Below are 20,289 nucleotides of genomic sequence, written 5' to 3'. Positions count from 1 at the left end.
CTAGCTTCAAACAGTGTTCTGGGACCATATTTTCCTCTAAGAACAGCTTGTTTATTCACTTATGCAAAAAATACATATTTCTTAGTTTGTATTATTATCTTATGAATATTGTAAATATTAAAATTCTGAATTTCTATTCCAAAACTGCACAATGCCCCTTTAAAGATTTGTTTTAGATTCATCTTTCACCAGCAAGAACCTCCAACTGCTCAACAGTACTCCAATACATTGATCTGATGGTATAATAATTGTGCTTCATTTAAGTTGTACAATAAAGATTTTATTGAAATACATAATTGTAAAAGCAGCCAAGCTTCCACACACACTTAATGGAACTAATCAGCACCGACACTCAGCTGGGACAGTGTTCCTGTGTGGAACAATACACCAAAATAACCACGGGAATGTGTGTATCCTGGACCATGTGTTGTTTCAAATAGTTCCGTTCAGCTGCAGGAGTCAGGTCACCTCGGACACTTCACGGGAACATTGGTTTACATATTTACTTTTCTACTAAACGTTCCCACATTGATCTAATAGAGCCAGCTTTTTCCAGTTTGCTTCTAATGCAGGGCTGCCCACCAGCAGCCAGGCTCTTATGCAACCCTTCGCGTATCACCTCACTATATTTCCCCTATACCTCAACTCCCAGGCAGGGGAAGAGAGTAGAAAGTAGGAACATGGAAACAATTCAATAGGCCTAGTATGTATGAGCAGGCCATAGGAGCTTGGTGAATTCCCCACAGAGCCCTCCATCACCAGAGCCCTGAGAGAAAGTCACAGTTAACTTGTTTTCTTTCTCTGTTTTTCCTCGAAAGGAAGAGGAGTGCCTATACATGTGACATCACAAGAAACTTGAAACCGTCATTTTCAGCAGCCCTTCCTCCTCACTGCCTGCTCCCACTTTTGCTCCCCTCTCCCCAACCTCTCCCTTGCTTCTCTGCTGGGCTCCAAAAACAGGCCAGCATTGCCATTCGTCCTGGGCCAAACTACACCTCTGATCCCAGGACTTCACCCAAAGGTTTCCCTCTGCTTCGTAGAGTCAGCTGGGTCTGCTTCTGGAGGTAAGTCTGTCCATTCTTCTGGCTGCATTGGAGCTACTGTGCTGCCACGTGGTTTAGAAACTTGAGGAGGTCTCCACAGGAGGAGTGAGGAACCATGGGGAGAAGAGCACAGCTTTGTTAGTGGCACCAGCTTGTCCTCAGAGGCTTGGATTTTGAAAGGTTTAATCACACTCGTTAAATAAGTTGTATGCATAGGTTATCCAGCTGTTTCCCAACAATTTGTCACTGAGAGTCAGTTATTGGCAGCCCTTTAATTACTTTTACTTTAAATTTAAAGTAACATAACTTACTCTGAATGAGCATGAGCACAATTCTTCTTTTTTTTTTTAACAAAGTCAGAAGGTAACCGCAGTGATATGATTTTTTCTGAACAGTGAGGTTAGTTGGTTTCTCTTCTTAAATGACAAATGGAGAGTCTTGACGTAAACATATTTTTTCCAGTACATTTTTAGACATTTGTGGAGTAAAAAATTAAGTAAAAGACAGACTATGAGGGAAAGCTTTAATTAATGCACTAATGTACTCTTGACATGCATGCATAGACTATGTTAACTACTACACATAAATGTAAAAAATGTAGAACGTACCAAACAACAACAACAAAACAAACAGTGAACAGTTTTGAGTTAACGTGAGCCTCAGTGGACAATTGTCCTACTGTCGATCTCAGGTTAATGGGCTGCATGTTTTTAAAAAAAGACTGAAACACATGGAAAAAGGTGACAGTATTACATAAGCTGTATATCTACACATTCCATGCTTGGAAAGAAGGGCAGGGCCTCATTCTGGCACACATTGTACACTATATGTTCCATCTTACTCAGTGTCTGGGGGACTATATATACAGTCCCAGCCACACGAACACGTGTGTTTTTCTGTTGGCTTTCAAAACTCTTTGAATAATGTATGAAGGTTTTAAAAAGTTTTTATCAATGTCAGAACTGTGGAGAGTAACGCTTTGTATTACAGACCTTGTAATTAGTGGTATTTAACAGGTAGTGAGGTCCTTATAAGTTCTTGGTGGACTCTTATTTTATTATGTTTTAATAAGATGATATAGGTGTAATAATATCATAATTTTCACGTTTATTGTTTGATTATAGTTCAAGACTTATAAGAAAAGTGTTAACAATTAGTAGACGCCTTAGAATGTTAGAATAAAAACCTCCTGAGTTTCTTATAATGTTTACAATAGCATTACAGACCAGTTTATTGAGGTTAACTAACTAATGGGTCCTAAGAGCAATAGCAATGGAAAAAACAATATGCTTTTCCAGTGTTTTTCTATTCTACCACTGCATAGAAATTAGGCATCCTATTTCTAAAGAGATTACCAATAGTTACAGGCAATTGTGTTGATGCCATTAGTGATGTTCTATTAAACATCATCAGAATGTCTTTTACAACATACAATTTTCCTCAGTGTTTAAAGATACTGTAACTGTCCAGATAATTGTACTATTTTTTCCTATATATTTTTTCCTTCCTATTTGGGGCTATATTTTATAGGATATGATTTTTACAGTTTGTCTTCAAGTATGTTTTTATGCTTCACTGCTACAATAGTCTATTTTCTTAATTCATCTTTTATCAACCTTGACAACATGCAGTATTCCAGATAGGGTAGCTGGGAAAAGCATGGTTATCTGTTATTTAGTGCATTATCAAGGATTTATTACCCTGAACAAATCATTGTTCTTCCTTTAGATCTGGTAGCTGCAAAAAGTTTTCTAAAATGTTAATAAGTGCATTGTTTACTGCTAATAAATACCTAATAAAGTATGCAAATATTACAATTACAAATATAAACATATAATATTAATTAATTATAAATATTACAATATAACATTTTAAAGAAACTCAAAGTTTTTGATAACATTCTCCAGCTGTCTATAACTATAACTTTATTCTTACAGTATCAGTGCTTATAAATGTCCTATAATCTTAGTTATCCATCAATCAAAAAATATCAAAATAATGTGAACAAGTATCTTATAAGGACTTGTAAAAGCCTTATTACCTATTAACTAGCACTTTTAAAAGGACCTTAGTATAAAAGTTATTCACTTTCTCTTCAAGAGTGAGATATACAGATGGATACCACAAACAGAAAACATGAATAGTAGTAATAAATACAATACAAAGTGTGCTCAACTCACAATTATGGTTTCTGTAAACATAAACATAAATGTAATAAAGCCAAATTGTCATTTTTATATTTCTGTTTGTGGACAGATTTTTAAAAAAGGATACAACAGTTACAGCTGTGTGTGTCTTTTGCCAAAAAGCGCTGGCAAAAAACTCTTGAACGTGATTGGTGCATGGGGTGGGTGGGTGTACCTGCATCACAATAAGTCACATAATGTCAGGTGAGCGGACAGCCACAGGAAACACTTTGACTTTTATTTACTCTCCTGTAACTGACTTTTTCCTTTCATGGGATTGGCTGAGATTTAGTGTTGTATATTGAATGCTACGGTTCAACATATTCCCCTGATATAAAAGCAGGTTCAAACAACTATTCGGTTGTGTGTGTAATAATCATTGGCTAAGCAACGAAAAGGTGTCAGTTCACCCAAATCAAATCAATATACTAACTACCAATCAGGCTAAATTGTGCCTTTTTATCACGATGAAAAACAGTTTAAACATGTGTCATTAAAGTAGGACCAGTGCCGTCTGACTAATAACCTTTGAATGGACATTTTAAATTAAGCTTACGAGCACAGAAAAATGCAGTTAACTAATTTCATCAGTGTAGAGACTAGTATATAAAAGCATATGTGCTCTGATTGCTCTGCCACCATCTGATAATGATAATAAATGTATTTTCTTCTCATTAAAAAAAAGATTTTTTAAATTTCCCTCTAGGAAACAAGAATATGTTAAGTATTGCATATAAAGTGCGTAACAGCATAGAAATGTAAAAAGTCTCTCTATGTGGGGACAGTATTTACAAATACAGTCCACGTGACGACCGCTGTACAAAATGTCAATGTCTGAGGAGCCAGCTCAGTCATGTTTGAGCATGGAGGTCATTCTCAGCTGTTATCACTCTGTCTGTCGTTATTGAAGCCTACAGGCAACAGATATCCACAACTGGAGCTGTCCACATATGGCTCCACTCCAGTCACTTATCTGTAGAGCCACGTTGCCTTTCACTGAGGATTGGAAATTGGCTTAGCAATACAAACTATGATTCTGTCTGAGGTTTGTTAATGTTAGCCAACTGCATTCTATTAGCAAAGAGCAGTGTGCAATCTATTTGTCTGACATTTAACCTAGTTGAACAGCAAATCTGGCAAAAGAGATTCTTTACTTAAAAAGTTCAGTTTCCACCAACTTTGCCCTTCCCCTCAGCTTTAATGAACTTTTAAACAAATTTTATGTTTGCTGTTGGGGTTTTACGGTCCACAACTTTACTGTTTGAGTTCACTCTCATTGCTCTCATCAGATTTGTTTGCAGCACCAGAAATCAGCTGTTTTCAGAGAAAAAGCTCTGATAGAAACTAACTGGTGAACAAAATGGAGGACTTAGAGACAGGTGGAGATAAAAAAAAAAAACAGAGCTAAAAAATAGTTGATAGAGGACATACATTCATTATCCCTACATACCTTGGGTCGTTGGCAACTTGGTCCTAAAATAAGGATAATAACAATGCAAGTCCCGTCTTGGCAATTTCTTTTCTTTTTAAAAAAAAAAACCAAAACACATTTAAAGTAATATTATGGTAAAAAGAAGATTCTATTTTTGTTTTTTCAAAATGACCAGATACAGAGGTCCACTCTTAGTCAGTGTAGAAATATAGTCCTCTGTTAGCAATATTCACGTGTTTGTGTGCATGTGTGTGTGTGTGTGTGTGTGTGAGAGAGAGAGAGAGAGAGAGAGAGAGAGAGAGAGAGAGAGAGACACGTGCGTGTGTCATGTGATACATCACTACTGAGAAGGCTACTGTGCTGAAAGCACATCCTATGTTGTTGCGAAGGGCTTGAGTGAACTTGGGGCTTTTGGGGCTCTGAAGAGTTGCCTATTGCCTAACTCTACCACTGGATACAGTAAGAGAATTTTCTCAAAGCCCCAGTTGAAATATTCAGATGTCTTGTTTTGTCTGACCAGTAGTTCTTGACAAAATAAGATTTTCAGTTCATTATCATAGCAGACTTTTCAGATGATTCAAATTTGAGATGCTGAAACAAGTACATTCTGGCATTTTTGTTTCATAAATGGCTTTAAAAAATAATTGTTTATCAAAATTGCAGCAGATTGATTTTCTGTGAATTTACTAATTGAATAATGCTTTCAGCTCTTAATGCATTTGCCTTGAAATTTTGGGGTAATTTTTTAACTTTACAAATATTACAAGATGATACCAATTGCAACCAAAAGTCAATAGAACATTGTCATTGCGATCGACCTAAAGCGTCTGTGGATTAAGTAATTTGTTGGTACATTCAGACCAAACATAGACACATGACTCATAGGTGTGCACTTTGATACTGATGAACTGGGGCTGAATGACGCTGCTAAACTTGTGTCATCCTCTTTCTCTGTTATTCACAAATAACAGGATAAGACCAGAAGAGCTGCTCAGATGTGTTCTGAACTGTGCCACAGTAACACATGTTGAATGTGTTATCGTTTGGCTCAGCTTTGACTGTAAGCCAGAGGTACCAGTGTCAATGCATATACCATTGGACATTGGTCATGAGTATCTCTCACTCATTCCAAACACTAATATGCTGCAGTTATTGACACATTATCACCAATTATCACAATTTTCTTTAGTGAATAGATTTTATAACCTGACACAGTTATCAGGTGCCCAGTTGTATTAGCTAATGTAATGGTGGCCCTGCTATAACAACTGAAATATTTAGAGATAATTATTTTAAAAAAAACCTCCCCTCTCCATTATATCCTTCATCCTTTTTTGTTTTGTTAATTTGTTCCTTCTTTACCTTCAATTCATTCCTTTCTCTTTCTCCCTTTTAGTCTCATTTGCCAGCTTACTTTCCTCTGCCCTGTCATGTTCCCATCTTCCAATCTCTTATACTGTCTTTATTCAAGGAATTTTGTGGTGACAATGTGTGACCCACCATTAATTTAGCAGCCTGGCATTCAGGCATCAATAACAAGTTAATGTGAGCAGCGTGCTCGTGTGTATGTGTATGTAAAAAGTGGGTAGGACTTATCAGACAACCACTGACACTTACATTCACACCTTATTCATGTAACCTGGCTCCCTGTTTGGGTATGGGAGGAAACAAAGGAAACAAAAACTGAGGTGGTTTAATCTGTGTGTGTTTGTTTGTTTTTTATTTTTCAGATTTCATTGTTCAATTGAACATTTCTATTTTTAATGAAGAAATAAGAGAGCCTCTGTACTTGTCATAAGTATGGAACTGCAGAAGCTATCAAATGGTAATCACCAACATGATGCTGCTGTGTCTGTGGAGGGAGGGTATGTATCCATTATGTGTCCTCCATGCTGACTTGCTATTAATGCACAATACATATAATATGTTCTTATTATCTCAATTTGAAGAAGTGCAATATTTCTTTTTTGTTTGTGGTGTATATTTCAGAGTCCCACCAGAGGAGGAAAAGTTCCTGCAGCACAAGAGCGATGGATCGAAGAGACCTCAGTTCACAGATGTGAGTTTGAGAGAGAGGCAGAGGCCATGCAGCCTGTTGGTGCTCCAAACGCTGTTTAATTGTATGAATTTATGCCTCAAGAATAACTTACAATAGCTTTTATGTAACATTACGCAAAATGAAATAAGAAAAATAATTGTAATTGTGTCTTTGAATTTAATATTGCAGTTTTATGTCTTTTCCAGTTTGAAGGTAAAACCTCCTTTGGGATGTCTGTCTTCAACCTGAGCAATGCCATCATGGGCAGCGGCATTCTGGGTCTGTCATACGCCATGTCAAACACCGGCATTGTCCTCTTCCTGTGAGTACCACTGACACACACTTTGGTGCAATAGTACAACTGATACAATCACACACACAAAAACACACACGTTCTGTATCACAGCAGTTCCCTGAAAACGGCAGACAGTAGACAAACATGACACACGTGAGAAGACATGGTAAACATTACACAACACTGGTTGTGGTCGCTTATGCCACACCATCATGTATGACATATACAAAGTTACTTAAATTATTGTTTCAAATATTTGATGTACAATTTAATCAACTTGTCTTGAGAATTACTTAATATTTCATATTACAATTAAATGAATAATAAGAATGCTGTTATTGATTTCAAATGTCTGTTTTCATGATATTTCCTTTTATATACATTTCTTTGGATTGTCATACATTATCCCAACAGGAAACCCCATTGAATCATCAATCATTTGCATACTAAAATGAATACCGTGTGTCAAAGATAACATAAGATTGTGTTTACCAGCCAAAACCAGGAAATCATCCACATATCTCAGTACAAAACCAGAATAAATCCATATTAATCCAAGTGAGGTTTTAAGATTGTCCTATTTTACTCTACGTTAAGCAGTGTGTGTGGCCCACACATTTGACAATATAGGTTGTGATATTTGTCGCGAGTCAGCAAGCCAGCTGTTTCAATGTTGATGTGGGCACCTGATTGTTGTCTAAGACAGACTTTGATAGACAAACTTGAACTGTGGCAACACAGGAGATGTATGATGTACTGAGAAGAGGTGAAAAAGACATGTTAAGTCCCTCCAGACTCTGGTAAAGAAGGCTGAAGAAGGCTGTGTTTCTAAGCATAATGTGTAGGGAATGGCACCATGTTGACTGACTGCTTATGGCCTATTCAGTCTTCAAACATGTGCTTATTATGCTGCCTTTAAATTGGGATGTAGCAAGAGAGAAACTAAAGTATTTATTGTGTAAATTTGACAACAACCATTTAAGTGGAATGTTTTTTTTAATCCCTGAAAATGTAATAACTGCATGTAGCTTTTAGAATTGATCTCAAAGGCTTCAAAGAAGAAGCAGTTTATACAAACTAAGGCCGAAAGCAGTGCAATACAGAATTCTCTGATCAACATGTTAGTGACATTAATGTCATTACCTACCAGACATGTTTGTGTTTTACAGGATCTTGCTCACATGTATCGCCTGTCTGTCCTGTTATTCCGTCCACCTGCTGCTACGCAGTGCTGGAGTTGTTGGTAAGAATTCATTTGAGTCACTTCACTTCTGTATATAAGGCCAGTTTAGCTAGTCGTCCTTTACATGTGTCAGAATCAGGGCTGCCAGGTCTGTGTAACAAAAGCAGGTCAGTGGCCTATAAAAAACCAGCCCATATCCCCTTGACAAGCCATATGCTCTACATTCAGTCCAACGGCATTACTATCACTGCTCAATGTATTGCAATATCTACAAAGTAACACCAAAGGTTTGTGAGAGAGACTTTATCATCAGTACTTTTCTTTTTTTTTGTGAGTATGTAGATCAGAAACTTTATGTTTTGTCTTTGGGCTTTCTCTTCACTTGCTCCTCTTCCTCCCTGCCTTGAAAACACAAATTTGCTTTTTTAAATTGTAATTAATGCAATATCTTAATACAACCGAAACATCTTATCTGTATGATGTTGCTAATGTTGCTTCACTATAAAGCTTGTAGAATCAGTAACTTCTTTTAAATGGCTTATTAAAAACACTTTTCTAGACTTGCTTTTATGTGAAGTCACCTTTTTTAAACTGATTTTTCATCTTCCTATCTTTTTAGTCATTTTACTGCTCTTAGTCTGTTTATCTGCTCTTAATTCCTCTCATGTGATGTCTTTTTCTTACTGTCTTTCACTTCTTTTATTTGTTTATCTTGAATCTATTATTTTTTATTCTTTTTACTGCTCTTAATCCTTTTATCTGTTCTTAATTCGTCTGATGTGATGTCGTCTTCTTATCGTCCTTTACTGATTTTATTCTTTTATTTATCTCTTTATTTGCAGTACTTTTTTCTCCTGTCTGTCATTTTCTGTGATTTTGCCTGTTTTATTGCTTTTATTCCTTTTACTTGTAATTACTACACAAGGCTTCCTTGTGTTTGGCTCGACTGTTGAGTGTTTATTCTGTAATATTGTCTTCCTGATTCGCCTTCTTTTGCTTGTTTGTCAAAGCACTTTGTAAACTCTGTTTTTAAAGGTGCTATATAAATAAAGTTTATTCTTGTTTATTATATTTTAATCATACCCATATAGCATATGTGTAAATAGACTACTATTTCCTGTAAATATTTTTGTTTGCCTACTTTTAACTGATACACTTTATCCTGTTCACAACTTTTTAATAATATACACAACAGATATATGTACTGTATGTGTAAGTAGGTTGTGTATTACTGAATCAAAATCATTTCAGCTTGCCTGTTTGACTTTGACTTGATTAACCACCTTAGAGGTAAAAAAAAAAAAAAAAAGAAAGAAAAAGGCAAAAGGAAGAAATCTCTGTTATTTTCATCCCGGGGTTGTTAGCTGGCTAGTTAGTTTTTAACTGGTTTGCTTTGTCAACTAGTAAGAGGGTTGGGATTGAGAGGCTGGTCCGAATGTCCAATCAGTTTGTTAACATGGGTCTATGTTATTGGTCTCTTCAGGTATACGTGCCTATGAGCAGCTTGGCATGAGAGCTTTCGGTCATCCAGGGAAGATTCTAGCAGCTGTCATCATAACGCTACATAACATTGGAGGTAACAATTTGGTATAGAGCTGTGGTATTTAAAATGTTTATGTCAGATGAGGAGGTGGTGATGATATATCCTTCCAAGGGAACCAGGAAATCTTTGTTTTATGGGAGTGTGAATATATGTGGTCATGTATACTACTGTAATTGTTGAGTACCTATTCAACTATTTGGTCAAGTAAAAATGAGGAAACATCCATCCATCCAACTTCCAACTCAGGACTTACAAATACAGTCAGCTCCTGCTTCTAGAATTTTAAACTTTGATACAACGCTAAAATAAAATTAATATTGTCAACACCTCTTCAATTAGCATGGCAATAGAAAAAAAACCTCATAAGTGCCCAAAAAGGATTTCTTCTCCTTTTTTTAATCAACAACCTGCACACAGTGCTGGTAAAGAAAAAGTAACTGGTAACATACCAACACATTTGTCATAATGTTAATATCTGTACAACCTTGGTTTGAAAATCTGATTGTAGATCCTTTTTTGGTAGTTTATCGAATGCGGATATTGTATCATTTAAACATGTAATATTGAAGTATTGATACTTTTGACAACCCACAACAATACACAGCACTAATAAATGCTTTTTCTGTCTTCCTCGTCTGCAGCCATGTCCAGCTACCTGTTCATAGTAAAATCTGAATTACCACTGGTCATCCAAGCCTTTCTTGGCCAGACATCCAGCTCTGAGTGAGTAATGAGCTAACATCTTTGAAATCAACAAAATGTATAAAATTCAATATCAGTTTCAACTGTGTCCATTACAGAGATGGGTCCAAATAGGGTGAGGCACCATATTGATTTCATATCCTTATCCTGATCCAAGAATTTATATTGTGTTAGATTTTGGATATCGTTTTATCGTGATATGACATAAGTGTTGTCTTTTCCTGGTTTTAGAGGCTGTGTTATGGTAAAGTGATGTAATTTTCTGAACTTACCAAACTGTTTGTTACTTGTTGTAATGTGTAGTTTTAAGTAATAGTTTTGGGAAGGCACAGGGGAAGAAGACATATCAGTCTTTGATAACCCATAAACCATTCACTGTTGGTTTGGCTCTGAACATGAGATTGTTTACCGCATTTACGAAAATGTCAGTGTTCCTTTAAAACTCCTTCAAAATGGATTTTATTAAGTCATCTCATAGAATTTCATAGTGTACTGTCCACTCTCCTAGATATTCCATAGAATGGTCCTACGTTTGTCCCAATAAAGCCTCATCTGAATGAAGCCTGATATTAAATGATGACATCAGCATCAACACCACTGCTCTGAAGAGTAATGTTGTATTATTAGCTTAACCTGAGCGTGCTCCCTGCTGCTTCACCACACTGACAACAAAGAATCAACTGAATGTTGTAAAGTTGATCCTTCACAGTGAGCAGATCCAGTCCCATTGCACTTGCAATTACTCTCATTCATTTAAAGGGCAACTCCACCAATTTTACACATTTAAGTGTACTTGCAGGTCTTGAGGAGTACTACTGCATATGTGGAAAAATAAATAGTACAAAACCTTTTGTGGCTCGAGAGGAAGTTGAATGTAATCTGTCTCCAATGATGTCACTCAGTGGCTAAGTTGCATTGTGGGTAATGTAGGAAACAGATTTTGAAAAGGAAGAAGAATGCATGGATTAAAAAGGTGATATCTCTGATTCTGCTGTATCAATTCTGATCATTTGTTTTTAGACTGTCAATAAGGAGTCCAACAGTCAGTACGTTTCCATGCACACTTTAGTCAAGCTACGGTCATAGCTCGATTAGGCCATTTAATTGGACATCTGCCATTGTCTCAGTATACAAGCACCAGGGGAGAATCGATTTATTGACAGAAGTATGTCCGACTGCACCACGGCAGGTGGTGATATGCATCATTACAGCTAGTTGCTACTGGACGTTCATCCGGTTGACCTATTACATCACATACCAAACAAGTTAAGAAGCCGCAAACGGGCTGCACAGCGAACGGTGAAAACATGGATGACTTTTCGACGCTGTACATTACATATTATATATTGTATTAATACCTTTGCCGTCGTCTTCTTCTTCTTTTGTTTTTCCCAACTTCCTGCTATGGATTTATGCCATGGATGACTTCTGGTTCAACGCCTGGCATGGGGACATGCGTAGAATGCTGAGGCCAGTTCAGGTCCAACTAAGGCATATACATGAAAGAGTAAATTGACTTCCAACTGCATCTGGGTGTGTTAGTCTGACTTTGAGAAAGTCGATTTAGTAGGATTTCAGCCGGACTAACTTGTTTACATGGACTTTTAAAGTCCGGTTACAGTCGGACTAACACAGTAGTCAGACTTTTTCTAACATCATGTAAACGTACTGAGTGTTATAGGACTGCAACATTAGACCAGTGGACTGCTTTCCAGAACAAAAGGCATTATACTACTTTGTTCACTTAGTAGTACTCCTCAAGACCTGCGTAAAAAAGTGCAAAATAAGTATGGTTACTCTTTAAATGTAAGCCTGTATGACTAAATTCAAACAGGTGTTCTCCTGTTCACAGCATTTTTTTATGATCAGCCAATAGAAACACAGATGCGCTGTGTTTGGTTATTATTTGTGCCATGAACCTGCTTTGTGCAATTTTATCTATCAGGATACAAACTGCACTCTTATTCATTGTTCACTTTTTGCGATTTCTCTGCTCCGTGTGAATTGTTTTATCTGTTGGAACTGACCCAATCTTACTTTTGTTGAGACAACTTGCTTGTTGTATGGTCACCAGACTTTATTCCCACTGAGCGTTGGTTGTGTGCCTTCTCAGAAATGAATGCTTTGCAACTGTGAGATGTAATTAAGCTCAAGTGAAATGCTGAAGGTGATATATGAGGATGTGAAGTAAGTCAGCATCACACTCTCAAAAAAACCACAATAGAATTGGAGCAATGTTTTGAGGACAGGCTAAAACTAATTTAAGAGATCAACATTATATGGTAACTTTCTCATTTGTCGCCATGTTTAGTTTTGGTTGCACTGTAAGAAACAAAGAACTACTTAATGGAAAAGTTCATCCAAAAATGATAATGTAATGATTACCCTCTAACCCCCATGCTGATAGAAAGTCAGGTGAAGCTTCTTAGTCCACAAAACATTTCTGGAGCTTCACAGCAAAACAGCATTGCAGCATTCTCCTAAACAACTAAAGTAGCTGGAGACTTTTTAAAATGTAAAAAGCAACCAAAACAAATGAACAGAAAATGGCTCCATACAGTTCCTCTGGCTCAATCAACCTGAAATCTGGAATTGATTTGAAAAGACATTTTTTGCACCTTCTTTTAAAGCCTGGAATCTTCACTGTAGCTGCTGCGCTAAATGTGTTACTGCAGGTGAGAAGATAATGATTGAATTTTGGGGTGAATTTCTCCTTTAAAAGTATAATTTGTGTATGAACAATGTCTCTCACTTCACAGCCACTTATCTACGTGTAGTAAATACAGTATACCACAAACCTATATTTGACTTCCTGCCCCTGGGACACAGTGAAAAGTTGTCATTTTACAACAGAACCGACCTCGCTTCTGCTCTTAATGCAGTTCTCACAGTTTTCTACTATGTGTGTGTTTGTGCTTTACTTTATGTGTGTTTTCTTCACCTAGCGACTGGTTCATGAATGGAAACTACCTCATCATCATCGTCACTGTCTGCATCATCCTCCCACTAACGTTGATGAAACACCTTGGTACGTCCCTCAACCCAGTCATGCTCAACAATTCCCGAGAGAGATGCTTTTGAAAGCACAACAAGGCCATTTATTATAAAAAAGAAAATCACCCCACGTTTCCTTGTATTGTATGGTCAGACTTGAATTTAATACAGCCTTCACAAAGCCATGAAGGACACAAAAGATTTCTAGTTGTTCTCTCCTGCAGACACTCAAACAGCAGTCAAATGAAATATTGTCATCACAATAATATTTCAATATAGTAACAGTGTGTCTGAGGCTTGTGTTCTTGCATTCTTCAGGGTACCTTGGTTATACCAGTGGCTTCTCTCTCTCCTGCATGGTCTTCTTCCTCTCTTCGGTGAGTCTGTGGGTCATGACTTAAGGGCTACTGTCAGGGCACCACTGAACATACCCAAAGTCGAGTTCAGAGGTGTAAATCAGAATGCCTGTGGAGTTTGAGTCGGGCTTGGTTAATACTCTAAGACTCAGTCGGGCTCTAAATCCTTATAGCTTTAGCTGGTTGGACAGGGATGAGTTACCTCCAACAGCTGCTGCAGAGTTCTGTTTGTTCTTTTTGGGAATGTATACAACTGTTGCTGGGTGCACACTCTCAATATATCAATTTCCAAGATGTAGCGACATGTCAGAGAAGAGTAAAGTTACCAAATAAAACAACATATGATTGGAAAGGGTTCAAAAAGTGCCATAGTTGTAGTGTCAGGAAAGGCAGCAAATATAACATGTGCTTCACTTCATCAAAGTCTCTCTCTCCCTCTCTCTCTCTGTCACATCAGGTAATCTACAAGAGATTCAACATTGCCTGCCCTCTGGAAGTGTTTGGCAACTACTCTGTGAACACAGTGGTCCCAGAGGACGCATGCACCATCAAATTCTTCACCATCAACCAAGAGGTTGGACATAAACTCCCTCAATCAATTTTAAGCACACTGTTCATTTATGATGAGCTCTGTTCAGAGGACTGTGCTGTGCTCTGAACCCGTGTACTGTCAGGAACTATTTGTGGATGCATCATATTACATGGGGTAGTGTGGAGTTCAAATGCTTCCTGGAAAACGTGAAGTTATTCTGTTACTTGATTTGCAGACGGCATATACCATTCCCATCCTGGCATTTGCCTTCGTATGTCACCCTGAAGTGCTTCCCATCTACACTGAACTGAGCAAGTAAGATGCATACCAGTCTTGCATTCTTCACACGCAGTATACATCATGCACTTTGATGGTCAAAAAACCATCCCTCACTCCCAATGTGTCAAATACAGCAGCCTGATCAGTGGCCCTGCACTTCTTGGTTTGATGCTGTAGTTATCCCTCTAACGCCACTTCTTGCAGTACCCCTCTGGTGTAGTCGTATAAAGAGATGCTCACAAGTCATTTTTTTGCAAGTCCAAGTCAAGTCTCAAGTCTCTTATGGTTGTAATGAGCGCTCTATCATGTGCTGCAGGCCATCCGGTCTGCTTAGAACACTGCATAGTTATATCTTAGGAATTCAAAGCATGTACTGTATTATCATCACTACTTTACTTATCAGCATAGAGTATTATCAGCACTGATTAGTTGTTTGGTATATGATAACTTTAAACAGGCTATTGCAATGCAATATGAAAAACAAAAACACACAATAAAGCTTATCTTTAAAATTAATAACTATATCTTGTTTTGCAATATAAATACACAGCTACAGTAGCTAAATGCAAAACACTATTGCTGCAAACAGCAAACATACTGCAAGTCCATAAACTGGTGATATTAAAACAAGAACAGTTGCGTTCAAAAAGAGATATGTACCATTTGTGAAAATTGACACCTTTCATTGTCCTTTTCTTATAGAACACAACATTTTTGTGGATACAATTGTCTGCGTAGTTTAACAGTGAACATCAGCTGACTTTTATTCCTGAAAGAAATGTTTGTGTTTTGGAATGAAACCCATGAAAACCACACTTGTCATTAGTTCTAGGTTTACATGTAAGTAGCACACTGTACTATACGTGTGTAGCAGCATTGGTTCAAGTCACTTAGAATTAAACCAATTTGAAATGTAAAAATACACTGCAGTTTACTTTCTTATGATAGAGCATCAATTATCATTAATCTACTTATTGGCTGGATAGCACAACCTTCTCATGCTTAACATTTGTCAGTGTTTAAATTAGTGAAGAAAACTAGGGTTGGCATCCCATTTGTGACTAAGAGTCAAAAGTGATTTGTTTTGAAGTTATGTCATGTAAGTAAGAAAATGCATGTTAATAACATAAACCTGTTACGTAAGTGATGTACTTATGTTACTTAAGTTACATGGCATGAGTTACGTAACTGAATATCCTCATTTTAACCCAAAGTATGAGCTTTTTCCCAAACCTAACCCATTAGTTTTGGAGCCTTAACCTAACAGAGGAGCTTTTGTGCATTAACCAAAAGGATAACTCTGGTCTATAACAAATTGGGTCTTATTTTTGTGGTTTGGCCCACCATCAGTAACCACCAGGTAAAATGACATCTGGGGAAAAGGAAAATCAGAAGCTCTGACAAGTTGGAAAGATAGGCCACATTATTTTAACATCAAAATGAAAATGTGAGCACCTCGAATGCAATTTTCTTACAACTTGTCCAAATGAAAAAGCAAAAGAAATAAATGCAGTAAGTTTCACATTTGGGCACTACAGCGATAACCAGGGTGTGTGTCTGTAAATAAAGGCTATTCTGAAAATAAACTATAGCCATGCTTTTTGTCTTTATGTACTATATCTATGTATCTTTTTCCCCCAAAGCCCAACCAAGAAGAGAATGCAGAATATTGGCAATGTTTCCATCCTGGGCATGTTCATCATGTACTTCTTCACTGCCACCTTTGGCTATCTGACCTTCTATGGTGAGGCAACGTCTCTTTTCCTCAGCTGCAGAACATAACGCTGTTTAATGACAGTGAAGTGACACATGTTCTATATCTGTGTGTGTGTGTCTGTGTGTGTGTATGTGTGTGTGTGTGTGTGTGTGTGTGCAGAGAACACTGAGGCAGAGCTCCTCCATACCTACAGTAAGGTGGACCCCCTGGACACTCTGATCCTGTGTGTTCGGCTGGCTGTCCTGGTGGCCGTCACTCTGACTGTACCTGTGGTCTTGTTTCCCGTAAGAACATGCCTGGGCTTCACACACATCCATCTGACAATCTCTCTGATACTGACTTGAAATACTTATGCGTTTAGTAAAGTGGGCAGTGCAGTACAGAAGTTCACATGGTAAACTCAGTAGGGTGCATACTTCCACAGTACTTCAACCACAACCCACTACTACAAGATTACAATCCGTTTTGTAACCAAAAAGTCTTACTGAAGGACAAATGTCACTCTGAAATGGAGCTGAGTTGTTGCAGGAAGACAACGGTGGAAAGAGGAACTAGAGAAACAAAAATAATTTATTACTATAGTCATTGCTGAACCAGGATCTACAGTAGATGAGGCAACAACTGTCACAACAACAACAACAAATATTTCAGAGCAAGACTTAAATTAGCAGATGTTACTTTGTTGATCCAAAGGATTGCATTGCAGTCAGTGTAGCTGCCAGAGACTGCTGGCTGAGGAAATCTACTGATCATTTACACACCAAAATATGCAAACATAGGGCCCTCGTTTAAAATGATTGGAATTCCTGTCTTAGACAATTCTGACTACTGACAAAATGATGTATAAGTGAACTGTTATACAGTACATCATACATGCATGAAATATTTCCACTCTTGGTCTGCTGGGATTAGTGACACACAGTCCTATAGTTCTACTTTCATACACTGACCCGGTCTGATACCTGGGCAGCATTATGCATCCTTATGTCCTGTCCTGCCAGATCCGCCGTGCCCTACTGCAGCTGCTGTTTCCAGGGAAGCCCTTCCATTGGCTCCGTCACATCATCATCGCCATGTGTCTGCTGTTTGCTGTCAACCTGCTGGTCATCCTCGTTCCCAACATTAGAGACATCTTTGGCATTACTGGTGAGATATTAGACTTCAAAGTTTTATGGAAGCCTGAAAGAAAAGGGCTATCAGGAAAAAGAAACATAGCTCTGATGAAATAAAAATGCAGAGGAATTCTATAATGTTTTTAAGATTTTAGATTGTTCATGTTTTTTTCTTATAAAATTAATTTAGTATTAATATTTGGAGTTCAATGAGATCAAGTTTACATTAGCATTCGTGCTAGGCCAATCTCACAGCAAAGCATGTTATAGACTTGCAATCCACTATAGGGCAGCTTGAGAGTGTGACATTTTGCCTCACCTAGACATGAAAAGTACCCACGTGTATGAAGGGGCACTACCAGCAGGGCGCGGCAACAAAAAGAACACAAGATGAACATGTAAGAGAGAAAAAGAAAGTTCATAACGGGATGAGAGTGAGGACTGTTGGATGGTTATTTAAATGGTGCAGAAAATCGTTCCAGATATTTGTATTTGCAGGGCAGGATCTACTATGTGATGATCAGTAATTGCACATCTGAGTGAACAAAAATGACGTGGAGTTCCCCAAGGCTGCATTATACAGTAGGGTCTCTCCTGTGAAACATCTTCTTGCTCATACTAGCTCAGATTATTGAAGACAGCTATTTTACCACAGTTATGCAGATGACACACAGATTTATATCCACAAATTTCCTGCGCAGGTCACTGGGGAGGTTACTGGGGAAATGATTAAGAGGGATACTTCAGGTGATCGACGGAACTAGTGTAAGTTAAAAAAAGTATCATAGTAACTGACGCACCGGTGGCACTTTCAAGACTTTAGAAGCATTTGCTAAGTGGGCTAGGCAATAGTAACAGTGTTAGGGTTAGTATTCACTAGATAAAATAACTAACCTAGATCTTCATTCATGAATGACACGGCGCACAATTCACTCTAAGAAGGAGGATTCGCCCTCCTGTTACCATGGAAAACTCTGGTTCCGTCGAGTGACTGGATATGCCAGAAGTTATGCCCATAAACTGCATGTAAGCAATGTATTATGGGGGCTAAGAATAAGGTGGATAACAATATCACCAGATGACTATGGTACCCAGCAAGCAATAGATAAGTGCATTTAGCAAATCAGTGACAGTGACTTATTGTGCCTCCTCTGTGTGCCCAGGGGCTACCACTGCTCCCAGTCTGATCTTTATCCTTCCTGGACTCTTCTACATCCGCATTGTCCCTACCAACCAGGAGCCCATGAACTCCAGACCAAAGATCCAGGTAGGCTGATATCTCTCCCTGACTGAGAGGGGAGACACTCACAAAATCAGCTGAGATAAAGAGTTATAATGAATGTAACAGCCAGGAGCACAGTGGGCCTAGTGATTCTGTACTGATGTACTGTATCTTCTTTTGGTTTTTAGGCTGCTTGTTTCACAGCACTGGGTTTCATATTCATGACCATGAGCCTAACATTCATTGGGCTTGACTGGATGAGCGGAGAAAAGCGAAATCTCGGCGGCCATTAAAGTGCAACCCCCTAAACCCTACAGCTACAGCAGCCCATTGCTGCACCCCTACTCCAGTCCTCTGAAAGGGAAGCAAGACTCAACCTACTGTTGGAAAGCTCATGGCTTTGGTGGGACTGTTTTATTAATCATAAGGACAATCCGTCCGTCCAGGGTGATGAGAGGAGTCCAGCTTTGTCCCGTCACCCACCCAGGTTGATATATACCACCAGGCTCCATCACAGGTGGTGTTTCTCTGTTCTAAATAAAGAGCTGAGGGACATGTTGACCATGGAAGCCCCTCAACCACTAAAAGCTATTTGCCTTAACAAAGGCTATATGTGGTGTATAATAACAGCAATATTAAAAGCAAATTGGACAAATGTCTAAATGCAAAAAGCATTTAATAATCAGCTAAGTTTGATGGAGACAATGTATTTGGTATGTGCTTGATATAACTGCTATTCAAAAAGAGATTCCATCACAGTGTTTAACATTATAGTCCAATTATTTCTGTTCATCTGAGAGCCACACAGTATTAGGTGTCCAAACAGATGCCTTCAGATAATTCACTTCAATTGATGTATTGGTGTATTGTAATCCTGCAGAGCAGTGTTTGGCAAACTGGATAAAAATGTTTTGGTTTCCATCAGCCAAAGTCTAACATTAAGTTTATGCAGCTGTGAACCAATTAATTTGGTATGGTTTATTTGTGAATTTATTCTGGACAGCATAGGTGGATGTTGAATGTTCATGATGTTCAATAAAAGTTCACAAGTGTTGAAACCTGTGTTGTTTGTTAATGGCATGGAATATAAGCTATGATTTTAACATATGGCAAAGAGCTCAAGGTACCAACCTGGCCCCGAAATTCCCCAGATCCCAATCTGAACACACTTCCTTGAGACATTCCAGAACTAACCAGAGGCCACAACTCGCAAACCACAGGACTCAAATCAGCCACAACTTGCATCTGACTCGTTCCAGCACATCTCGTGGTTGCTCAATCAGATTTAGATGTGGGGAGTTTGGAAGAAGGGAGAAGTAGGAATCTTTATTTGATCACATATCATACATTGTGAAACTGGTACTCTGCATTTAACCCATTCGAGGGTTCAAGAAGATAATCTAGTGTGCATGTTTTCATGGTGGGGAAAACCAGAGTACCTGGAGGAGACTCACGCAAGCATTGGGTAGAACATCCAAACTCAAAGTGCTAACCACCACACCATGAGGGCCAGGTCAGCACCTTGAGCTCTCTGTCACATTCTGTAAGCTGTTCCTGAATGTTTTTTGTGGTGTGGTGAGGTGCATTTTCCTACTGGCACTTCCATTAGGGAATGTCATAGCCATGTGGGGGTGTACTTGGGCTGCAGAGCTGTC

General features: G+C 38.2%; 1 protein-coding gene across 2 annotated transcripts; it reads left to right on the top strand.

The window, feature by feature from the left end:
- The first annotated feature begins 892 nt into the window (after positions 1–892).
- LOC311265820 (sodium-coupled neutral amino acid transporter 3-like) lies at positions 893–19,711 on the top strand. 2 transcript variants are annotated; one of them, XM_084367841.1, is made up of 16 exons: positions 893–1,064; positions 6,392–6,526; positions 6,651–6,720; positions 6,906–7,021; positions 8,164–8,237; positions 9,661–9,753; positions 10,362–10,443; positions 13,368–13,450; positions 13,735–13,793; positions 14,230–14,346; positions 14,540–14,619; positions 16,227–16,327; positions 16,460–16,584; positions 17,302–17,446; positions 18,576–18,679; positions 18,823–19,711. In XM_084367841.1, the coding sequence occupies exons 2-16, from the start codon at positions 6,462–6,464 to the stop codon at positions 18,925–18,927; spliced, it is 1,419 nt and encodes a 472-aa protein (XP_084223967.1). In that variant the 5' UTR covers positions 893–1,064; positions 6,392–6,461; the 3' UTR covers positions 18,928–19,711. The 2 variants fall into 2 exon arrangements, with proteins under 2 accessions (XP_084223967.1, XP_084223968.1); XM_084367842.1 differs by lacking the exon at positions 893–1,064 and adding an exon at positions 5,018–5,120.
- Positions 19,712–20,289: the final 578 nt, after the last annotated feature.

This window comes from Pagrus pagrus, assembly GCF_965226575.1.
Source record: "Pagrus pagrus genome assembly, chromosome: 11".
NCBI classification, from domain to species: domain Eukaryota; kingdom Metazoa; phylum Chordata; class Actinopteri; order Spariformes; family Sparidae; genus Pagrus; species Pagrus pagrus.
The sequence above is the reverse complement of the archived record's forward strand: the minus strand, read 5'-3'. Positions and strand labels throughout refer to the sequence as shown.

Coding starts and splice junctions, on each gene's coding strand:
- LOC311265820 (XM_084367841.1), top strand. CDS start 6,462: ATGGAACTGCAGAAGCTATCAAATGGTAATCACCAACATGATGCTGCT. Junction 7,022..8,163: donor ACCGGCATTGTCCTCTTCCT/GTGAGTACCACT, acceptor TGTGTTTTACAG/GATCTTGCTCACATGTATCG. Junction 16,585..17,301: donor TACCTGTGGTCTTGTTTCCC/GTAAGAACATGC, acceptor CTGTCCTGCCAG/ATCCGCCGTGCCCTACTGCA.